At 49.8% G+C, this 22,883-nt stretch overlaps 7 protein-coding genes across 7 annotated transcripts; 3 read left to right on the forward strand and 4 right to left on the reverse strand.

Annotated features, from left to right (window-relative positions):
• Nucleotides 1-25: 25 nt before the first annotated feature.
• PHATRDRAFT_38130 (predicted protein) lies at nt 26-971 on the reverse strand (the record flags this gene model as incomplete). The annotated part of the gene is made up of 4 exons (XM_002182298.1): nt 26-50; nt 80-452; nt 551-627; nt 847-971. The coding sequence occupies 4 exons, from the start codon at nt 969-971 to the stop codon at nt 26-28; spliced, it is 600 nt and encodes a 199-aa protein (XP_002182334.1).
• A 4,246-nt stretch (nt 972-5,217) lies between these two features.
• Nucleotides 5,218-5,938, reverse strand: clpP (predicted protein; the record flags this gene model as incomplete). The annotated part of the gene is made up of 2 exons (XM_002182299.1): nt 5,218-5,770; nt 5,847-5,938. The coding sequence occupies 2 exons, from the start codon at nt 5,936-5,938 to the stop codon at nt 5,218-5,220; spliced, it is 645 nt and encodes a 214-aa protein (XP_002182335.1).
• Nucleotides 5,939-9,511: 3,573 nt separating this feature from the next.
• Nucleotides 9,512-10,754, forward strand: PHATRDRAFT_47820 (predicted protein). Its single transcript, XM_002182130.1, has one exon. It carries the CDS (start codon nt 9,711-9,713, stop codon nt 10,698-10,700), a length of 990 nt encoding a protein of 329 aa, XP_002182166.1. The 5' UTR covers nt 9,512-9,710; the 3' UTR covers nt 10,701-10,754.
• A 469-nt stretch (nt 10,755-11,223) lies between these two features.
• Nucleotides 11,224-14,118, reverse strand: PHATRDRAFT_267 (predicted protein; the record flags this gene model as incomplete). Its single annotated transcript, XM_002182300.1, has 2 exons — nt 11,224-13,289; nt 13,329-14,118. Coding segments are annotated over 2 exons (2,856 nt in total), but the record flags the coding sequence as incomplete, so codon positions are not given.
• An 883-nt stretch (nt 14,119-15,001) lies between these two features.
• On the reverse strand, nt 15,002-18,688 carry PHATRDRAFT_54805 (atpase2-p5; the record flags this gene model as incomplete). Its single annotated transcript, XM_002182301.2, has 2 exons — nt 15,002-16,176; nt 16,318-18,688. The coding sequence occupies 2 exons, from the start codon at nt 18,686-18,688 to the stop codon at nt 15,002-15,004; spliced, it is 3,546 nt and encodes a 1,181-aa protein (XP_002182337.1).
• A 921-nt stretch (nt 18,689-19,609) lies between these two features.
• Nucleotides 19,610-20,371, forward strand: PHATRDRAFT_47823 (predicted protein; the record flags this gene model as incomplete). The annotated part of the gene is made up of 1 exon (XM_002182131.1): nt 19,610-20,371. Exon 1 carries the CDS (start codon nt 19,712-19,714, stop codon nt 20,369-20,371), a length of 660 nt encoding a protein of 219 aa, XP_002182167.1. The 5' UTR covers nt 19,610-19,711.
• Nucleotides 20,372-21,040: 669 nt separating this feature from the next.
• On the forward strand, nt 21,041-22,730 carry PHATRDRAFT_47824 (predicted protein; the record flags this gene model as incomplete). Its single annotated transcript, XM_002182132.1, has 2 exons — nt 21,041-21,602; nt 21,653-22,730. The coding sequence occupies exons 1-2, from the start codon at nt 21,271-21,273 to the stop codon at nt 22,728-22,730; spliced, it is 1,410 nt and encodes a 469-aa protein (XP_002182168.1). The 5' UTR covers nt 21,041-21,270.
• Between the last annotated feature and the right edge of the window lie 153 nt (nt 22,731-22,883).

Raw genomic sequence — 22,883 nt, forward strand, 5'->3', positions numbered from 1 at the left:
TTTCTTCAGATCGTCCTCTTCTTCCCTAGCCAATACTGGTAATTTTGCGTCTGGAACTGTAGGTAAAGAAAATCCTGACATTTTGGAAGACGATGGCGGAGCCAGCAATTCGGCTTCCAGATCCATTGCTTCTAACGCGTTCAATTCTTCCAACAATTCGTCCTCGTCCGTTAGCAGTGGATCCACCGGTTGTGCAATCGCTTCGTTGATCTCGTTCGCCATTTCCATTTCGGCCTTGATGTCATCCATTATATCGTCCACCTTTTCAATGCCGACGTCTGTTCGTATCTTCTTCATGGTCTTACTACCCGCTTCCATGGCTTTGAAGGTTTCCGCGTTTTGCGCGGCGGATTCGAGATTGATAACCTGTGTTTCCAAAGTCATCTTCACGTTCTGAATCTTGTCCACTTCCGACTCGTATAGTTTTTTGCGTTTCATGGCAAACAGTGCTCCTGACGGTCAATCGTACAGAAGGTGAGCAAGGCAGTAGCAGTGGTGTGTCGACTGCCTTTGTCTAGGAATTTCGTCTTTCTTGTTTATGATCTCTTACCTTTTTTATCTCCTTTAGCCATTTTCTCCTTGGCCTCCTTAATCATTGAATCCACTTTGCGGCTAATGTGCTCTTCCCTATTAAACAAAAAAGGTTGAAGATTAGTGGTGGCACTCTTTCGTTCCAAAAGCTGTCGCCCAGGAACGAATTGTTCAATCCAGTCGTCCAAGATCGTCCGCACTTTCGTAGAGAGTAATTGTAATCGTAATCGTTGGTCCAACAATGTACTGTTCCGCGAGAGAATTCCCTATTGACCGCGCTCAGAATACAGAGACAATACGCGAGCTAGAACTTACCGTTTCTCCTGATTGGCGATCGATTCACGTAGTTTCACAATGGTCTTTTGGGGGTCTTCCGGCCGGGCCGCCGACGTCGCCGACACGGTAGAAGGCTCGGTCTTTTTCTTGCCAAACCAATTCATTATACTACGTGCACCGTTTCCAATGTTTGGTCCGTAGCTCCACAAAAACCAATCAAGGAACTGTACAAAAGCAAAATGTACCCGACACGTTCGATGTCTCTATCTGCGAGTTCCAAGCACTGTCTGGGAAGAAGCGGAACAAGTTTCCTCCTATCAGCGAGAAACCCCCGAAGGACGACTACTGCGGTTTTCCTGCAGCGAATCGTGGGTCGCAAGAGGTCTCCGGGTTCACTCGTAGTCAGTCTCGCGACTGACAGTCGAAAATCCAAACCAGACGAAATTCTGTGGAATTTTGCAATTCAAACAATGCACTTGAATATTTAAAAGTTTTGGCAGGCTCCCCAGCTGTTTTATTTCTATACGCAATAATGATGCGAAGACAGACTAGACTGACAGCGAGAAACATGCCACGAGCTGTAAAAAGGAAGAACCTACGAAATATATGTGCCTCACTGCCAGTGATGCTGCCTATTCTCGAAAAATGAAGAAGAAAAAATTGACGTTCTCTTCAGTCCAGTTCCGATTGTTACGCAACGCTCCTCGAGACATCCTACTCAGTCCGACAGGCAGAAATGACACCAGATTCTTCGTTGGAATTCCGATAGGAGTGTCAGAATCGTTAAGATGCGGGACAGTTCCTCTCGCTGCGTAGCTACGAACTTCTAATTCTTCTTCCTTCTTTTGATGCTTGACAAGGCCGTTGCGAAAGTTCTACGAGTTGTCCTAATCATACCATTTCGCCATTTTCAACAGACTGATGCAGGACGGAAAACTCATTACATACCATGGCGTGCTTTCGACAATTGCTCGTCCTGCTCTGGGCGGTGCTACTCCATCACGCTCTAGCAGATTCGATCGGCACATCTAGATCTACACCGTTCGCTTTTGCTGGCCGCCGCTTGTTTGCAAGAAGGGATGCGAAGGCACAAAGTACCAGTAAGTCAGCAAACGGTGCGTCACGGCCCACTGCTCGTACGATTCATATTCGAATCGTTTACTCCGTCTAATGTCATATCGTTCACTCCGCATGCTTTCTCAGATCCTTACGGAAGCTACCAAAGCAGGGATGTCTCGCACTTCAAGAAATCGAACGCCATACTACAACAAGGTAAACCTATCGGAGAGGAAGGACCACCATCCCTTTCATTCGCTTCTCCTGGAGCGACTTCTTTTGTCGGAGAAGTTTATTACAACGAAGGTGAAGGATCGTCTGCAAAGATGTCATTCAAAGATGAGGCCGTTGCGCAAATGCAAGCTTCACCGGCTACGATTGCACAATTAAGCCACAATTGGACTTTGAACAATGCCACAAACCAAAGCGCTTTTTTGGCCGAGGAAGACAGAACATTTTGTTGGAGAGTATAGTGGTATGTGTTTTTGGGCTGTTCCTCTTGCGCGAGACCGCGAAGACCTCTGCTTGGCTAGACCTGTCGGATTGATCCCGCACATCACTCCAAAAGCTTGTGTGGGTGCTGTTACTAGATAGTTGAAGAGAGTTTGACTGCTTTGAGCGAACAACAGGTGGGATATATGCAAACATCTAGAAAGTTCGATTCAAAAACCAGGAGTAATGATTAGCGTCTTGTAACGTACCTTTAAGGAGTATGACTGGGTGTGTTTTCCAACGTTTGAATTAGTGCCTCGAATGTGAAGAGAATTAGAACGTTCACAGACTCTAAAAGGCTTGGCAAAAGCGTAAAATAAAGAGAAAATACGCTAAAGGGGATGGGAAAAGGTGAAAAACTCGCTAAAGGGGACAGAACGTGTGCTCTCTAATTAGCTTCATTTGGCGCCAGTATATTGATAAATATCCAAACTATTTGAACTAAATGCCAAAATATTTGTCAAGGATGCCAACCGTTTCCCAAAGCTGGCCAGCAAGGTATCACTGTCAACACCACTCCCTCCTCTCATTTAAATTTACGGTCCAAACATTGCAAACTGAGCATGAGGATAGCCGTCGAAGATATCTTTCCTTCCTTCAAAGCTCTCCAAACTGCATGGTTCAGCCATAAACACGTGCTCAATAAAAGGTACAGAACTTTGGAGGCAACACCACTGGAACGGACTCGACCCCGCGTCACAATGACGATGATAAAGAAAAGCAGCGTGGATCGGTAGTCCTCGCCACAGTGGAACTGTGGGAACAACATTCCGTCACCGAAAAAACTCTACGCCGGACTCGCAAGCGCTGTACTTACGCCCTCGTTGTCTTGCTGGGAATCGTGGGGCTCGTACTGGGCGTAACCTTCGGGATTACCAACCGCACGAACAGTCGCACCGACAGCCAAACGACTGCAATAACGGCAAACGACGATACAACTACCGGAGACGCCAACGGCAATTGTGACAGTTTGGATGGCAACACCGACGATGCACTCTCCGTGTCACAAACGCCCCACTTCGTAGCTTGGCCGGTAGCCACTTCCTGTCTGGATGAACCATCTCGGCCACTCGTATGGGTTTCTTGTGGCGCCACGACACAACAACAAGTGTTCAAATTACTGACGAATTAGCATTCGCAGACATGTGAAAGAAGGTGGTGATGCAAATATCATTTTTACAATAGTAATCTGCTGGACCTTATGCTCGTCAGTACTTCAAGCGCATGCGTGGCAAGTATTGTGGCTGATGAGGTGGTGGTTCCAGACAGCATGGTCATTTCAAGCGGCATCTCACTTTCCATTAAAGACAAAAGCATGACGGTATTCACAATTTTTGCTACAAATCAGACGTGGAGACCCGGTACTGAGTCGATAATAATCTGGGAAAGTCAAGACCTCAGCTTCTTGGACATGTTATATTTACAACCAGCAAATATTGGTCACACGTGTTGAACTATTGACTTTCGATTGGGAAATCTACCATCGCTCCCCAGTTGATACATTCGAAATAGAGTTGAACTCTTTAAACAGTCAGGCTTTGCCAACTGATTGGGCATCCACAATTCCAAGTTCTCGCACGATTAGTATAATCAACCCATAGAAACTTACTTTTCTTTCACAACTCTACGAACCCCGTTTGACATGTTCAAATGAAACCATGGAAGAATCATACATGACGAACAACAATTTCATGACTCTGAGAAGATATACTGTTGTAGTATTTCTCAGTGTTGCCATCCTGTTGGATATGCAGCTTACTATTATGGGATTTCGCCTTAGGACAGATATTGAACAGCTCGATCGACGGGTCGTCGGAACAATGAATCGTCTCAGAGCAGTCATGTCAAACTTAAATGGAAGAGATACAACCGTTTCGCAATCAAACCGACAAACTAGATTTGTGCGTGTACAGCGGAGCAAGGGACCTGTAGAGCGCGATTCGGAATGGAAGGTTGTAGGGCTAATGTCGGACCCAAGGTGGGAGCACATTGGCCAACTTCAACAAGAATGTAGCAACGCCCTCAAATCATCCAAAGCCTTTTGCATCATTCTACAACCAGATGATTCCCGAGTGGAACTGGTGGATGTTGTGATTGCTATGGCTGAGAATGAAAACTTGGCATACGTCGCACACAATCTGAAAACTCAAGCGCTATTCGTCGAGTTGCTGCCCTGGGTATCCCCAGGGCTTGAATTTGGCCGCGATGCCCCTACATCGTTCGGAATGTTACTGCATGAGTCCAGCGTAAATCACGTTGGACTTCCATTGTCGACGGAAAGTCTACCTGCCTGTGAGGAGAACTCAAGCTCCGCAGGTTGCATCAATCAGCAACAAATAAAGCACCAACTCCGCAGTTTTCGCATAAAGGCGGACTTAATTGCGGAGTCCACGGGCCCTTTTCTGCGAGAAAACACGTCAGGCGGCTTGTGCCGGCATTATGAACAACAGCTGTCAGGAATCATCCTTTACAATATTCTTTGCCGTCAATATTTAGATCAATCGATTCAGCCTCATCACTTTTTCTGGCAAAATGACACAGCAGAAAGTGATGATGACAGCACTATCGCTGAAACATAATGTTGGCATCTAGGTATCTCACGTTTGGAACAACGCTTTGAAATTGAGATTTTCAGACCCTCTCGACCTGTTCTTGTACTGTAAAAACTAGAATGTATTTTAGAATTCCAATCTCTAGAGACGCAACTCGCTGTTATCAAGTAGATTCCGAGATGCCGGTAAAAAGTCGTTTTCGACAGAGCAGCCCAATTGTAAAACAGAATAAATTGTAGATAGTTAAAGTGTAAATGGTGTCTCCAAAGTGCTTCAGAGGCAATCCATGCAATCCCTTCACTACTTCAGTTTACAACTGTGAGTCCGTATTCTTGTTATAATCCAAAACGCGATCCACCAAACCGTATTCCATGGCTTCTTGTGCACTCATAAAGTTGTCTCGGTCCAAATCTTGAATAATACGATCTTGCGTTTGTCCGGTCATCATTGAGTACGATTTGACGAGGTTGTCGCGAATGCGCATGATCTGCGCCGCCTCAACCTTGATGTCTTCTGCTTGTCCCTGGGCACCGCCCATGGGCTGATGGATCATGGTGCGAGAAGAAGGCAGTGCTAAGCGCTTGCCCTTGCTACCGGCCCCCAGAATGAAGGAGCCCATACTAGCAGCCAATCCCAAGTTGATCGTAATCACTTCCGACTTGATGTGCTGCATGGCGTCGAAAATAGCTAATCCGGAGATAACGGAGCCACCAGGACTGTTAATGTACAAATAAATTGGCTTGGAAGAGTCTTCAGAATCCAAATAAAGCATGACGCCAATGACTTGATTCGCGAGCTCGTCGTCAATCTCGGCTCCCAGAAAGATAATGCGCTCGCGGTACAAGCGATTGTAGATATCGACCCTGAACCGCGAAACAGGATTGTGAGTTGGGAAAAAAGTCGCCCACATCAAGCTCTTGTTTCGAAACAGGTACTTACCAATCGGCCGATTGGCTTCCCGGAACTCGATAGGCAACTTTCGGTACACCAATCGGCATCATGGTAATCGTAGCTCGGTTGGATCCACGCATTTTGCTGGCGATTACATTTTTCGGAGCTGATGAAATTACGCCGTGAGATCGAGGAACAAACGACGGCGCTGGTAAAAAAAAATAAAGACCTTTGAGAAAGAATTTTCAGAAATGGAAAGAGTCGTTACTGTGTACGACTCTTTTCTTATATCAGCGGGATCGATCGCCGACGGAGCTAGAGGCGGAAATGGCACCATTCATGGCACCAAGTCGCAACGCACCATAAGCAGAGACGCTAATTAGCGACGCAAGCGCGGTAGAATAGAGTAAGGCAAAGGATTTCATCGTCTGTGTAGAAGAACTTTTAGAGACGTTTTTCGATGCACTATGAATCCAGAGTGTGGACGGCTGCTCCGTTTCCTCACTGTCAGTCCTTTTTCAACCTTCGTTGGGACGCGACGGGCGGCTGGTTCCACGTACACTCGCTTTTCTTTCTGCGAAGCGAGTTTTCTGGTTGCGATTCATTCTCAGGTTTCTTCTCGGAGAAGGAAATCTTTCATCTGGTAATGGATTGGTGGAAATGTATCTTATGACTGTCTGTTTACATATTCCAGTGTGGTACAATTTTTCGATTTCACTGTCAGTTTACGCTCCGTCAATTTGTCCAGTCTGACAGAATAGGAATCAGGTTCATAGGATTGGATTCCGTGTGTGGGTTAATTGTAAAGCTTACCGTTAGAACTACAAAGAAGCCAAAACATCCACACTGCATTTCGTTCAGTTCAGTGAACGGATTTTGACTTGTGTTAGACTGCGTTTCTTCTAAAAGTTATCAAACAACGAACGAACAAAACTGAATGCCATCACCTCTTACTTTGTTCTGTCAGTCTGTGGACTTTTCGGTCGAGTGACGGTACTTTGAGCTCTACGAGAAGCCTTTCATGAAGCGAAACAGCGTGGGAAAAAACAATTTTCTTTGCCGTAACAACCTATTATCAAACAATCCATATCCAAAAATATATTCCATGCATTTATGATTACAAAAGCAACGAAAGTTGCTCGCATGGCGACGCACCCGAGCAACAAGGATTGTTTGGTCCAAAAATCTGTCAACAAAGTCAAGATTTGTCGAACGTGACCTCACATTTCGACGAATGCCTAAGCCGACAGCCACGCAGACGACTTTGCCGTTTCGCGGACCAAGATCAGGCCAATAACGGATACAATGATGCTCTCAATTAGCATGCGGCCGCCTTTTCTGCGGCCTCTTCTGCTGAACGACGAAGCATGGGTGGCACGTTCCTTCTTGGAAGGCAAAAACTGGCGTTGACGCCTAGGTTCCGTTGCAACTGCTAACATGCCTACAGTCGTCACAGAACCCTTGAAGCTATGCGTGTCTGTAATCGGCGTTGTCAGTCCATGTTCGCAGGACTTGGCAACTCCATTGCTGGTCGCGAATGTCTGAATCGATGGTAAGCGGAGTGGTTGAATGCCAGCAATAGCTGAGTAATCAATAGGGAAGTGCCGGAAAAGAAAAAGTTAGTGTCGATCTGTGACAATACGTACGCAACAGCAAAATTTTTCCGCCGACTTACATTCTGTCGACTCGAATCCTCGCCGAAAGGCTGGTTTTGATGCCTGAGTTCGAGTGAACAAGATCTGAAAAGGCAGAGCAACAAACGCAAATGCCGTAGCTTTTTCAATGCTGAATGTGGATACGATCGCGAACGCCAACAGAAGGAGAATGGTTGATCGTGCCATGGTGTTACGGATTGCTGATTTGCTTTGCGGTATTGTATGGGCTCGGTATTTTGGAAGGAGGGACGACTATGGAATTTCTGTGCCGACCATCTACAATTCTTGTCGCAGTTGCTTCGAATCAATGCTGTTGTTGTCGTTTTCGTCGATAATAAATAAAACATCACGTACCCACTCTCTAGTGTTGTAAATACCACACATATGGTTCGGTCCACCCAATTGGAAAAGATTCAGATAACTTAAGTAGAATTTCAAGTACAGTTTAAAACAAGATTGACATCCAGCTACGGTTTTAATTTAGTGTACTTTTGCTGATCGGACAAGATTGGTTGAAAAGTAGATATCTATACGCTTAAGGATATATTTACAAAGCACGGACCCAAGGAGCTATCTAGTCAGCAGGATATAAATACCTTTTATTCCCGGAAACGCGCACGGGACTCAACGATACCCGTATGGATTTCCCTCCCTGTACGCTATATTTACTGACAGTTACCATTGGATGCCTGACTGTAAGTGTTACCTCTTCCTCTTGTTTGCTGGCAATCGCAGATCGCCCAGTTCCTTGATTTCCTGTAAAGATTCTCGAAAATTCCCGTTTTGAAATGGGAAGAACATGAAGAAATCTTTTCGAAAAGTGTGATTTCGAACAAATGATGTGCATTCAGAATTTGGTCTGGATCGGTGCGGTCTGTGGCGCACTTTGACGGTGAATCAGTGCGATTCGATCGTCACTATGAGGGTCGCAAGTTCCAACAGTGCCATGCAACAAAGAGCCAAGCCGACGTTGTTTCTCCAACGCTCGTCGAGAGACAAAATTAGTCCACCTTTGGCAACGACTGTGGAACGAGGCGTAGCAACGGCAGCCTCCAGAGTAACTGCCTCTCTGCAAACCACATATTTGTATACGGTGGGCACAGCTTCCGGTATTGACAACGAACGACTTGGTGATGACCGGACGTTACTATGGCACCCTCCGCGTACAATGCCACTCCAATGCGGTACGACCGTCGTCACGGTGGATTGTTGGCAATCCGCGACCGCCGCAGTGCGCCACGCTGGAATCATGGGCGCCACTGCCACCGTCCAAGCCGATTTCACCAACCCGCGTAGAACCGGGGCGTCGCTGTGCGCGTGTGAACCGACCAGTTGCCGGTGTGAGTCGTGTCGTTGGCATTGTCAAGAAGAGTGAGCTTGACGTACTACCGTTGGCGTTGGAGAGGATCGCCTCGGATAAAGGGTTCGACGGAGAACTTGATACAATAACGTTGGGACCCCGTGGGTGGTGATTGTTTTGAACGTTGCCCCCCCCCCCCGCCCTGTTGATATGGTTGCACTAATTTGCTAGAGGTATTGTGAATAGATGTGGATGTCGCTCTGAATCTACTACTAGTTGCCGGGTCCACACTTTAGACTCCAAAGGTCCAAATCAGGACTTACAGTTACACAACCTAGTCTACCGATGACGAAGGGTAGTGCGTTCTTTCGTGCAAGAGTCACAAGCACAGTCCATTGTTTTACCAGGCCCATCGCGGGAGCCGAACTGACCGTCCTTCCTCCGTCCCTTCGCTCTGTGCGACATTTGGACGTGTCCATTGCCGAACATGTGTCGTTACGACACACACAGAGGAATAGGTAAATAGGCCCGTGACGGCAGGGTTCGATTTGGGCACTCACTTGCTATTCCGTGACAGACACATTCCGTCCCGGTGCGTTTTCCACTAGTCTAGAGTGAGCGCACGCACGCAGTGTGTTACCTCGCGTAGACACGCTACCCAAGGCTACGGAAGCGGCAGGGCACCATCCGCATCGCCAACGTCTACGAAGGTTCCCTGGTACTGCCACTGCCACACCCGCTGCCACACTAGTCGTGTATCCACATCCTTCGTTCCATTCTCTCACCAATCTCGAACGTTACACATTCACACTCTGTACTGTGTGTATTGGCAACATTATTAACAATACAGTCTTGTACTGATTGACTGCGCCAGCATCGATTGATTAATTGATTGATTGAGACGAACGAAGGAACGAATTGATCGTATTGATTTTCTCCGCGAAAGCGCACAACGACATGGCTTCGAGTGGTGCGGCGGCGCGGGGTCCCCTGGGTTGGTTGCTGCGATCCACTGGATCTCAATGGCTAGTACTGGGAGCCGGAACGATTTCCTTCTTCCCGGAGCAAGTCCGGGAAGTCGCCTGGCCGACGGTGAAGAACGCCTTGGGTTTGACGGGGTCCGATGCGGATTGGCCTTCCTTCTCGTTGTTGTCGTCCCAACGCAGTCTCCGCGCGGACAGCGAGAGTCAACGATCCGTGCCCAGTTCCATCGTCATTCACACCAGCAACGGCAGTAGCACGCAGACGTGGATGACGACTATCGTCACTTGGACGGTGGGGGCTACCGCCGTCTGGGTCGCCTACTCGGTCTTTAGCAACTATCTTCCGGATCAGATCAAAACTATGCTGCCCGTTACCCGCCGCGTCTTTGACAGGGCCACGCAGACGCTGGCCGATCACGTCTTCCACGTCAAGGATGTGCTTGGCAAGCAATTACTCAGACTGACAGCACAGCAGGATGAACTCGCCTCGCAACAACAGGAAACCCACAAGGATGTCCGGGTAGTCCAACAGGATATGAAACAGGCACGCCTCGAACTCATGCAACTGCTGTCCGGTATGGATCGCTGCGAAGTGCGTTTAGAAGATTCGGCTGCCGTACAGTCCTACACGGCCCGGGGAGTCAAGTTGCTAGCCAAGTGCGTCGCCTCTATTATGCCCGGCAACGAACGGATTGGCCACGAACTCGAACGTTTCCAACGGGATGATTATCCGCTGTTGGACAATACCACGGCCAACCATCCCCACGGTAGGGACGCGGGTCCCGAAAAGGAACTCTCCTCCAGCCGAACTCCGAAACGAAGCAGCAGTTCCAGTATCCCCTTGCTCAAACGCGAAAGTATGGATCGGTCACTTTCGGACGAGACGGTCGCGAGCTTGGATAGTATGACGACGAACGATTTGGAGACGCTGCTTAGCACCGGTCGTATCGTTCTCGAAACGTAAAATTTGGAAAAAACATCTTAATACATACACATAGTAAAGTGACAATTACAGTCGAGAGAACGTTGCACACGTTCCCGTCTGTAGCCGAGTAAGTACGGACGTTGGGTGGTGGGATTTGCACTAGGTAGGTATTTTAGTTGTACACTGTCTTTTACTTTTCCATCGTTCCCACCAAGCCGTTGGTAGTCAGCGACGGCGTTTCGATTCGCCAGTACGGAGCGTGGGCGTACGAGGACAAGAATTGCTTTACGTGCCGCATATCCGCGTAGGATGACAGCACTCCGGGTTGACCCACCAATCCATCGTACTCGGCCCGTGCTGCTTGACTGTACACCCGTGAGCTCATCGCACGTCGAGCCGGCGACGACGACGCCAACCGAGCGTCGAAGAAATCCAACACACGTTGCTTCAGTTCCACCGGACTTTGCTTCGCGTTCGCGTCCGTCACGAGTTCTTCCGTCAAACGCTCCAGTCGACCAAAGTTCGGCGTCCGGAGTCGATCCGTTAACGTTTCCGTATTGAGAATTTCTCCCCATACTCGCGAAACCTCTTGGGACAGCTTGGTTTCTTCCTCCAGCAGTTGCGCGACGATAGCCGACGCTTCCACCGCCATGGCATCCGGCGTCATGGCTTCCAGCTCTCGACGAAACTGCACCAACCAAGCTTCACATCGTTCTTCCATGTACTCGGGGAGGGCGGCACTGCCCATGACAACAACCGACAGGCCCCAAGCGGTACCGGCAGTCTTACGCGGAAACGCGCTCACTGTATAACCCAACTGTTCCTTGGTACGCAATTGATTGAAGGCAGAATTGTAAGCCATGTGGGTGATCAAATCAAGAGTGGCAAGACCTTCGTAGCCCAGTTCAAGCTCGCTACCGGCTTGTAGAATGACTTCTACCGCGTTATTTTCCTCCGAAGCGCTATGAGCGAGATCGGCATAGATCATGGGCAACGTCCGATTCACCACGGCGTCACCAAAAATTAGTGAGGCTTCATCCCGCGTCGGCAACTTGAGCGATCGGAAACGCGGTGTCTCGACTTCTGAAATGGTGCGTGACTTGTCCAAGAAGACGCGGTCCAAAACCTCGGAAATGCCCAGTGCGTGCTTCTGATCAATATTCCCCATACATAGGGCCTCGCATTTCAAACGTCCCATGACACAATCCTCGGCAACTTGGGCGCATTCCTCCATGGTCAAGGGATCGTGCAAAGCAGCATCTCCTTCCATCTCGTCGACGTAGTTGTCCAAATACCAAACATTTTCTTCAATTAACAATCGCGAATTGTAACTGGCAACTTCGTACGGCGTGTCCAAGCGGTAATTCTTCGTTTCTCGCAATAGACTTTCCTGTGCCTTGGCAAAGCGCTTGCGCAAATCTGGGTCGCCACCCTTCATTTCTTGAATTAGGCTCAATATCCGGGACATGAGCGTTTCTAGCAAAAAGGGCAATTTCTCTGAGTACCCACGAACCGAAATGCGGTATCCACTAGGTGCACAGCTGACGCGGTAATTACATCCTGCGATGGAGGCATCGTAAACAAAGGAATTGAGATCATCACTCAAAACTCGTTGAAAGATGCGATTGTATGTCATTGATCGTGGTGATCGATACACATTGGGAGAAAGAATGGCAACACGAATGAAGGCTTTTGGGACACGCCAGTAACGATCCATTTTGTGCCACAATCGTAAATTTGGACGATCCAGCACTAAAACGGGAGGTACCATAATTTCGTCGCTGGTGAGGGTTTCTTTCTTAGCGTCGACTTCTTCGTCACATCGTAAAGAAAAGTCGGTCGGGATATAGTTGTTTAGACCCGGTAGCGCCAACCGCGCATCAATCGTCTCGGGAGAGTAGCTTCCCCACGTTTCTATCTGTTCGTTCGACAAGCGCTCTGCCTGAAACTGCGCACCGTACCATGGCTCTGTTTCCCAAATCGAGCCGTTAGAGTCGTCGGATGACGTTGTTTTCAGGTCGGACGAGACGATGTGCACCATTGCGTTTTCTGGACGAAATCGATCCAAAAAGGCTTTGGTTACGACGGGATCGAGTAGAGAGGTTTCGGAACCGCCCTTTAGAATACGCGAGTACTCCATTTGTTCGTCAAACAAGAGCTCTGATGCACTCGAGCAAAAGTCAGTAGGATCGCCATTTTCCCGGAATCGAAAGTTCACTTCCGAGATTTGACGCAGCTCTTCGTGATGAGCTTCGAACCATTGTGGGTCACTCTCGTATCGCGATCGTACCAGTACGATCCATTGGAAAGTCAAGTCCAAGACCTCGGGATAATTCCGCATGCCGAGTGGGGTCAGCGACATGGACAGGGAAAAAAGTGCAAAATCGGACGTATCAATACCAATACCGGAACTAAGTCCGGTCAGATAGCCAGCATCGTTCAGGACAGCGTGCAACGAACCAGGTGCTTCGTGTCCCAGAATGTGTGACAAAACGCGGTACGGTTTGGAAGTTGTAACGGCCGGATCGTCCAAAGGCGGGGCACCAAATAGGAGCTTGATCGTGCGAGACTCGGTAAAGGGAATGATCCGACGGAGTACCCCAAGTTGATCGGGACCATAGGCGGGAACTCCATATACGGCATTCTCACGGACAAACAAATCCTGACCATCCTCCTTATTCCCCACTCTACGTTTGACACGACGGGGAGCTCCTTCACTGTAGGCCAGGGTCCCAAAGGTTTCTTCCACGGTCGCTTGTAAGGCATCCAGCGATGCGTGTCCCACTACCGCTAACCGTAAATTGTACGTTTGATAGTAGCGATCCCAAAACCGTTGCAGCTCTCCCAACAGATGCTCCAACCCAGCTTGTGTTTTGAGGGTATCGTAATTACCACAACCAAATTTGGCGAACGGGTGGGTATCGTTACAAGTACTCTTGATGAGTTGATAGTTACGCCAGTTGTCACTGGCCTTGCCGTTGCGGTATTCCGAATCGATCGCCTTACATTCCCGCTCGGTTGCGTCGGGATCGAATAGGGGGGCGACAAAGAATTGGGCCAAGCGATCCAACGCTCCGGAGAGAGCATCGGACGTGACGTTGGGATTGGTGTTGGGCGTAGTCAGGCAAAAGAAGTAGTTGGTATCTTCCATATCCGTATAGGCGTTGGAAAACCCACCGAATTGCGACAGAAATGTTTCGTACTCGTCCTCGTCGGGATACTTTTCCGTCCCCAGGAAAAGCATGTGTTCGTGAAAGTGTGCGAGGCCTGGAATGGTATCGTCAAAGTGTCCGGCTTGGACGTGGACGGATGCCGCTTCAACACCCACGGCACCGGATGCGAGCTGATCACTGACGATCAAGACTTGCAGGTTGTTGGCCAGCTTTAGGACGCGGTACTGCCGAGGATCGCGTGCGGGTTTGACAAAGGTGTCGTCGTCGGCCAAGACTAAGGTCTCGTTGTCTCGATGGTTCCTACTGTTAGTAATACTGCTGCTGCTACCACCAGCGACGGAGGCTGTCGTTTTGGCGGTAGTCTCAGACGATTCTTCCGTGGCGTCGATGGTAGAAGAGCTCAGTACGAGTGGAATGCGAGGACGGGGTGCCGTGACATGCTTTCGGGCAGCCGCAGTGGCCGTCGCCATCGTCTGGCTACCGCTGCCTGTTGCTAAAGGCAAACTCCGGGAACTCCAGGAGTTTGCCTCCCCGACGACCCAACAAAGCAGCGCCAGCACGCTTAGCTTGCGACCGGAAGCGTACATGGGAGAAAACTGTAAACTCCCCGTAAGGCCTATTCCCTTGCCGACCGCAACCGGACACGACCGAGATATTCTCATCGTAGTAGTTCTGGTGACAACGAATACAAACAGCGTGCCTGCAAGGAATGCTAACCTTTCGAGTAGCTCACAATTGAAAAGATTTTTTTGGATGTGTCTAGGTTATGTGCAAAGTAGCAAGGGCAAAGGGTAAAGGAAGCAAGGAAGGAAGGAACGTTTTATGTTTTGGTTTGAGAGTGGAAACTGCACGAACTCCTTCTGTTGGCTCACGCAAAAGAGAAACCTCTTTACGGCGATTGCGGGAGCGAGTGTACCTACCTGCCTAGCCCTGGATGGAGTCTCTCGTATGGGAGAATGTGTTGGACCAACAAAAATCCGGTACACGGACAGGTGGCAGCTGGTTTATCCATTCCCGTTTAGGAAAAACCAGTCCAGGATACAACGTCAACTGCTCTTTTTTCATAGTGTTGGATCTTTCTCTTGCGATGCTATTTACTGTATGTTTGTTAGCAGAAACCATGAATTTAGGTATGCCATGGCAACAAAATTAATTTCTCTCTTCCTGTTAATCCGGAACGTAGCGGAGTACCATGGATTCCACTTGAAAGGCTAGTACCGTATCAACGACCATGAGACCACTAAGGAATGCCGGAAATCCTACCGTTTGGATCAGTGGCATCCACGGCAACGGCACCCCGACACTATTGCTGCCACCCTCCTGCAGGGTTAACAATTCAGTCACGTTGGGTAACGCCGTCAACTGCAATAAATCATTCAAGGGTGGAAACACTTCCCATACGCTCAAAGCTAGTATCAAGTAACTAAGCTGCAGCGAACGGTACAACATTCGGTTCTCCCGCAAATCTTGCATAAACGGACGACCACGGTAGTTGACGGCGAATGTGTTGATTGTTGACACGCACGTCAATAGAAAGGTGCACGTATTGAGTACGTTAGGGTTGAATGGACCATCGGGGACGAGCGAAGGATCGTACGGATCCACCAATCGTAACGACGTTTCCGTGGCCAACAGGATTGCGACAATGTGTACGGCAAACTGCAACCCAATTGACAAGAGTGCTTGCCTGGACAAGACCGACACGGGAGGGCGGGTGTGGGACAGCGTTGGTAGCGGCTCGGCGCGCGTAACGAAGAAAAAGAGTGCCGCCACGCCCAACCCCAGGACTGTCAACTGCCGATCGCCTTGTTTGACGCCGTGTAGGAACAGCTTGCTCAGTACCATGGCGTTCACCAAGCAATTCACACCCAGAATTTTGTAAATCTGTAGCATGGTCACCAAAGTACAACGCCCTTGTTGAATGACATCCTTGCAGCACTTTATACTTACGGCACGGGAAGTAAAGGGTGCTGCAACTGACGCATCACCAAGCTCGACGTTGTCGAGTTCCTCTTGGGCTTCCTGCAATTGATGCAACGATTCCTCCCAGGCATTGTTTGTCGGACGTGCTCGAGTTGCAGTACCGTTCCTTTTTGCACTCTTTTTCAGTTTGGACATTTTTTTAGCCGCCTTACGCTGCTTGGCCTCCACTTCAGGCGCACTGATGATGGAAATGCCCACGTGAGCGCGTTTCAGAGCACCAACATCGTTCGTCCCGTCCCCGCACATGAGTGTGTGGTAGCCACCGTGATTGAAAGCCGCAACAACGGCTTCCTTTTGGTGCGGCGCGTGTCGGGCAAACACAGAAATCAACGGCACTAGATCCTTCAATACGGCTTGTGCTACGGGGTGAAGAAGAATTTGTTTTTCATCGGCCGTCGAACTGTTTGATAAATTTGGAGGGCCTTCTGACTGCAGCGCCGCCTCGGCGATCTTGGTCAGAACATCCCCCGAAATACAAAAAGAAGCGCCATTCAGCTTACTTTTTTCGGCAAAAGTTCTAGTCTTTTCCTTCGACAAAATAATTGGATGGAAATCGCCATCCTTCTCTCTTAGGGCTACACATTCAAAAGCTGTGAGTACATCGGGCGAGCGCGTAGGCTTTTCTTTTCGTTCTCTTATACGGTATAAGTGTTCCTTTCTAGAGGACTCTCCTGGTACAATTCCCACTTGTCTAGCAACTTCGCCGGCAGTCAAAATCGCGTCACCCGTAATCATCACGACCTTGTGCCCACTTGCTTGTAGCTCAGCCACAACCGACTTCGAATCCGGCTTTAGCGGACAATCGAGCACCAAGAATCCAGCAAAGAGAAGTCTTCGTTCGACACTATCTCTACCAAGGTTCTTCAATGCTTGCAACTTGTGAATGGTTCCGGCTTCTCGGTACGCCATAGCCAGAACACGTCGACCTCTACTCATATGGTAGAAAGAAACTTCGTCGTAGTTGGATGGAATTGCATCGGGCGATAGGAGCTGTTTGATTGTCTCCGGTGCTCCCTTACTGAGGGCCCACACAGCACCTTCCCCTCCCTCTTCGGAGACCAGAACTGTCATACGCTTGAGCTTTGAAGAGAACGAGAATCGGTGGAGGATCGTCATCGATTTGCAAATGATTGGTGAGCTCGTAGGATCAACATGCGTAATGACATTGTTCCCTACCAGACGATATCCCGTGTGAGACAGCACAGCTTGTTCCAGAGGATCACCAACCACACGTGGCAGCTTGTTTCCTCGTTGAAATCCGGCCAGTGCCAGAGAGTGACAAGCAGCCATGACTCGCGTCACTGGCCACGGCAGGTCAGTATCATCCGGATGCACCAATCCAGTTTCCTCATCCTTGGTGGTGTTGCCATTGCTTTCAAAAAGGCGAACGCCTCGCAAACGCATCTCATCGCTAGTCAACGTCCCTGTTTTGTCGAAGCAGCAAACGTCGACTTCACCAGCCCACGGAATGCGAAAGAGTTCCGTACAATGGACTTGTGAGCGTTGTATTAAAGCCGCTACGCTGTTAGTAACAGCAAGAGACAACTCCATAGGCAGCTCGGGCGGAACCACTGACGTCACGATAATTACAACATGCAGTACAAGGCGAAATCTATTGCGACGCTCGTCGTACCATCCCTCGTTGAGCACCCACGTCGCGGCGCCAATGGCACATATAATGAGCATCAAGATAAAAACAAAAGTATCCCAGGTGTGAACACCATCGGCACTTCTAGAAGAATGCGCCATCGTCCGCAGCAGGCTACCTTGGGCAGTTTCAAAGCCAGTCCGAAGAACAATGCACTTGACGCCTTTATCTGGAGTAATCGTACCCTTTTCATCTAGAGCTTCCTCGGTCGAAGATGATCCGACCAGCAAATTGGTACCGCCGAACAAAATCGATTCTTTGCAGGCATTGTCTTGTAGATCCAGTCGCATTGATGAATTGCCCTTACTCACATCCAATGCTTGTTTGAGCTGAGGGACGGATTCTCCAGTCAACAAGGCCTCGTCACAAACGGCAGTGCCCTTAACCAGCAACAAATCGGCCGGAACGTTGGTAGGTGTCCCGTCCTGAGCCACACTCAGCGATACCATATCGCCCGGTACCAATTCTTTGGTCGGTACGTACATCCATTGCAGTCTCAAATTGGTTTTGTCTGTTGCTGCCGTTGTCGGTGCGATGCCCCGTTGTACCCAAATTCGCTGATCGCCCTTGTGGCCGGCTCGATGCAGTCGTTGCAGGGATTGGAGCCGATTGTAGGCGACGGTAGATTCGAACATGAGTAGCGCGAACAATGTGAATATAGCGTAGTACCAATACTCGTCCAACGACCACAGGACAACGCAAAAGATTTGAAAGAGGAAAAAAGGTGCGACCAGTTGTTCACCAAGCAGCTGCTGAAACGTAGGCAATTGTAACAGCGTTTGATTGGAACCGTATACTTGACTGGCAATTCGGACCTGTTCGAGACTAGAGTGTCCATTCCAGGACGCGTAAAATTGCCGTGGCAAGTCGACTGGATAGCGTAGCAAACGAAATTGGGGGACTGGCGATGTTTTCGTGGCGTGACATGCCGTTATCTCCGTTGATTGCCAGAGTAGTATATCCCAGTCCACGTCTTCTACTCGGCATCGGAAGGTGGTATCATGGAACACAATTTGAACTATGTCATTTTCGTCTTTTTGTACTACGACAATACCGGCATCTTGATCCCCTATATTACTAAGACCAGAGTGGGTAGATTGTACCAATGCGTGCGTCCACGACGCTATTTTATCCCTTGATCGCTCCGCCAATTGATACCCGATCGTTGCCTGGAAAATTACGTTCCACTGCGACAGTAAAACGACACTTAGGTGCACAAGCATGGAAGCGATGAAGCATACGGTGAACAAGACCTCGTTATCTTCGTCCCGATAGTGAAGATCCGCAAATATTAGACCAGAGTACAATCCAAGAAATGGTCCGACATCGAGTCGAGACAAGACGCCGCGTTCTTTCAATGGCGATACTTGGTATGCTTGATGTAATGCGGCCTTGTTTTCTTCCGGCAAACTGCCCGAGGGTATGTTGGAAGGCGCAGCTGTCGTTTCTCTCTCCACCGTGGGTGACTGTGGCGGATCCGTCTCCCTGACGTGTCTGCGATTTCTCAGATTCGCGCTGCCGTTCGTCATGACAGAATCGATTCAGTGTGTGCAGAATTCTCCACTACTTAAAGGTTCAGTAAAGCGTCTTTGTTCTAGTTGGACTCCGGGGCTCCAGTACAACTATTTGTAAATGGGCTTGCGGCGTGTTCGCCATTGTCTCCGAACGTAGCTTTGGGAATCCATCGGAAGAAGCGGGCGGTCGCGGTCCGGTGGGAAAGGGAAGAATAGAGTTGGGAGTAAGTTGTGACGGTCAGACGAAGGGGCATGTACATTGTGTCCGAGGTCATTCTCAAGTCATTTGGTCTATGGTGGTATCTCAGGTCAATGACACTACGAAAAGTTTGTTCCTTCGTGTCTTTTTGTAGAGGGAACAAATCGATGTCTTTGATGTTGCGAGACCACGAATACCGGATAGTTGAAAACTATTATTGCATCACCTTCGCAAAGTACATGAAATGGTCTCACTGCGCTGACGTAGGTACGTTTCAGCTGCTCTAGTGTACCGAACTTCCGAAGGGATGACTGAGATGTCACGCAACCGGCTGAAATGACTGAAAAGATCAACGATCTGGATCGCATCGTTCGGAAAAAGACCCGGGTCGGCTGCGGCCGTCCTATGGGTCTCTCCCAAAGGATGCCACATTTCCTCCTCGTTTGTGGATACTGACAGTGTACTGCATTCATCCATCCATCCATCCACCCTCGGTTACGGTATCCTTCTACCGGAATCCCCACATTATCACCATGGAAGCTCCTCAAGAACGCAAAAGATCGTCCCGATCGAAAAAGAACAGGAACAAGAGCAAGAAAAACAGCAAGAGTGCCAGCGTCAGCAACAATCCCAACATTAGCAAGAGTGCCAGCATCAACAACACCCCCAACCCCAGCGCCAGTAATACCCCCGGTCCCAGCATTGCTAGCATCCCCAGCCCCAGCATCGCCAACACCCCCAGCCCCAGTATCACTGACACCCCCAACCCCAGTATCAGTATCACCCCCAACGCCAGCGATAGTAACAACCCCGGCCCCAGCGTCACCAACAGTCCCAGCAGCAGCCAGGGCATCAGCAAGAGCAGCAGCAAGAGTGGTAGCAAGAGCAGTAGCAAGAACAGCAGCAGCAAATCGAACAAGAAGATCAAAAAGTCCGGTGTCCGCACCAAGTTTCTGATTGAATCGCTGCGCAACGAGTACTATTCCCTACGCGAAGAGAACGACCGCCTCCGCGGTCTCGTGACGGGCAACCTGCCCGGACCAGCCGCCGAATCCATTCTGGCGACCTGCTTCGACGTGAACGCTCCTCGTGCGCAGTTGGACAACATTGACGAACTGGCTTCGAAAGTGTCCGGCTCGAATCTTGAAGACGACGACGATGAAGACGAAGAAAACGAAGCGGTTGGCTTTTGAACGCGATCGTTCAGCGACGACGTACTAGAGGGGTAGTGCGGAGCGCAATGGGAGGATTTCGGATCTCCGAAAACGGATACATACACCCTGTCGACCTGTCGCAACAGATTCCCGACAAGCAGAGTGGATTCTACACAAATTCATACAAACTTTCTTGTTTTTTACAATAAGCACGAACTGTCAAATCAAGTCTCACCTATTTTTGGGGGGCCCCTTCCTCCTAGTCTTCGAGTTCGGTCGACTCGTCCCCGCCCGAACACGCACGCGCGGTTGTCGGCTCTAGGTGTCTGGATCCGCCGTAATAGGGTAGCGCGGTCGGGCGGTCGGCAGGTTGAGGTTTCACCGGCAAGGGTGTTTGAAAATTCAAACGCCCTGCGGTCTGTAATGACCGGATAGGATTCCCAAATGCCCCGGAAATGGACATCGTGGGTAGATATTTCACACAACCGTTCGTTACTCACGGTCCGTCATTCGCCGCGTGGAAGGTCATCCCGCAAAGTAGCAATAGTCTGTCCTTCTATCCGACGCGCACAGTTCAACAGGGTGGGGGGCGAACGGGTCGGATGCGGCGGAGGACTGGACTGAACCGACTCTTCCGGACATCCACCAACCCGCACCTGCGTCGGTTGCCCTACGGAGCGTGGACCATGTACGCCACAAGGAACCAACGTACGGTACGGTTCGACTACACCCGTCGTAGTCCCATTCGCCGTTTGTTTGGTCTTCCAAAGGCCTTGGCCGTCCTTGCGTACACACGTGCCGAGATAGTGTTTGACCTGTCGAGAGCAAAGGGACACTAGACGAAAAAAGGAACGAACGAACGAATCAAGGACAAGCCGACGACTCCTTACTCTTACAATTGCGTTGTTGCGTTCAATTCCTACAGTCTTCTCGGTGTCATGTCGGGCTTTGGTGGAAACTACTCCGGGAGTAGCAATAACAATAACTACAATAGCGGCGGAGGTCGGGGGAGCGGTCGTGGTGGTGGTGGCAGCAGCGGGCGGTACTCCAACAGCAGCAGCAATTACCGGGGCGGACGCGGGCGTTCCAGTGGACGGTACAACAACAACAGCCACAGCCGTGGTAGTGGCGGCGGTGGACGTGGGGGACACGTCAATTACGGACCCGCGAAATTCAAACCCTGCAAGGATTACACCACGAAAGGTTCCTGTAACAATTCCAACTGTAGTTACGCACACGTGGTCCAACTTCACGGTACCGTCAACGCAACGTCGCCCAAAAAGGATACGGAGCAAGCTAACAACAACAACAAGGTTACAGCAATAGTAGTAACAACAACACTACGGCGGCGGCCGTGACTTCGGTATCTATTTGGGAAAATAGCGGTGTCATCAAAATTTTCACCGGCTCCGACGATGGCTTTTGGAGACTCTGGAATACAGCCGGAGGTAATTTTGTCAAAGAATTCGAGTCACCCATGAACGGACCCGTTTCGGTCGTACAAGTTGTCAACAACTTTCTGTTTTGCGGATTTGAAGCCGTGTCTCGTGCACTTCCCGACACATCGGTTGGTATGGTACACGTGTGGAACTTGCAAAATCCATCCCAACCGCCTCTGGAATTGCACATGGCACCCTTGTTGCCCTACGCACACAACCAAGCCGTCACCGCCCTCACCATTACCACCGACGCGGGTCCACCCAAGGTTGTCTCCGGCAGTCGGGATGGATCAATCCGTGTCTGGACCTTTCGAGATAACGCCTTTGTGTTGGAAAGTGATATTCCCGGACACGCCCGGGAAATTACTGGCCTCGTACTCTTACCGGCCAACAATTTGTTATGGAGTTGCGCAATTGACGGCGCCATTCGCATTTGGGACGTCAGTCAGCCTGCCAAGGCAACCTGTCAATACGCTATCACGGCCGCACCGTCGCCACCGACGAATCCCCCCGCCCCGGGTGGGGCCGCTCCCTCCGCTGGCCACGGCCACACCGCTGCCGTCACGTCCTTGGTGAATTTCAGCAGCCCCGCCGGTGCCTTTATACTGAGTAGTAGTTTGGACGGAACCATTAAAGCCTGGAACGGGACAACGGGTGAGTGTGTAGCGAGCGAAACAAACGGCGAAGGCGTCGTGACCATGGTCGTTGCCCAGGACGCGCAAGGCAATCAAGTTCTACTGATTGGTACGGAATCAGGCAGTATCCTCTGCCGTAACCTAGTGCAAACACCCAAAGCACCGGCATTTTCCCTGCTCTTTATTATGACGAGTTTTTTTTCGGCTGGACATCAAGGAGCGGTCAAGGCAATTACGGCGGGACCCGCCGCTACCTTTTACACGGGAGGCGCCGACGGCAAACTGCTGGTGCTACAACTTACGGGCGACCTGCAATTGCAATAAAACAGAAACTTTAAAGCCCGGGATAATTTACTGTAAACGACTTCACATTTCGTTTACTCGTTGGCGTATAGAGTTGGATAGAAGGAATCATACTACCTCTCGAGTGGAAAGGTATTATTATACTCGAAATTGTTTCCTTCGCGGTCGCGTCAG

Source organism: Phaeodactylum tricornutum, chromosome 15 (genome assembly GCF_000150955.2).
Source record: "Phaeodactylum tricornutum CCAP 1055/1 chromosome 15, whole genome shotgun sequence".
In the NCBI taxonomy this organism is placed as follows: domain Eukaryota; phylum Bacillariophyta; class Bacillariophyceae; order Surirellales; family Neidiaceae; genus Phaeodactylum; species Phaeodactylum tricornutum.

What these genes read in the sequence shown, in the direction of transcription:
- PHATRDRAFT_47820 (XM_002182130.1), top strand. Translation starts at nt 9,711, where the DNA reads ATGGCTTCGAGTGGTGCGGCGGCGCGGGGTCCCCTGGGTTGGTTGCTG.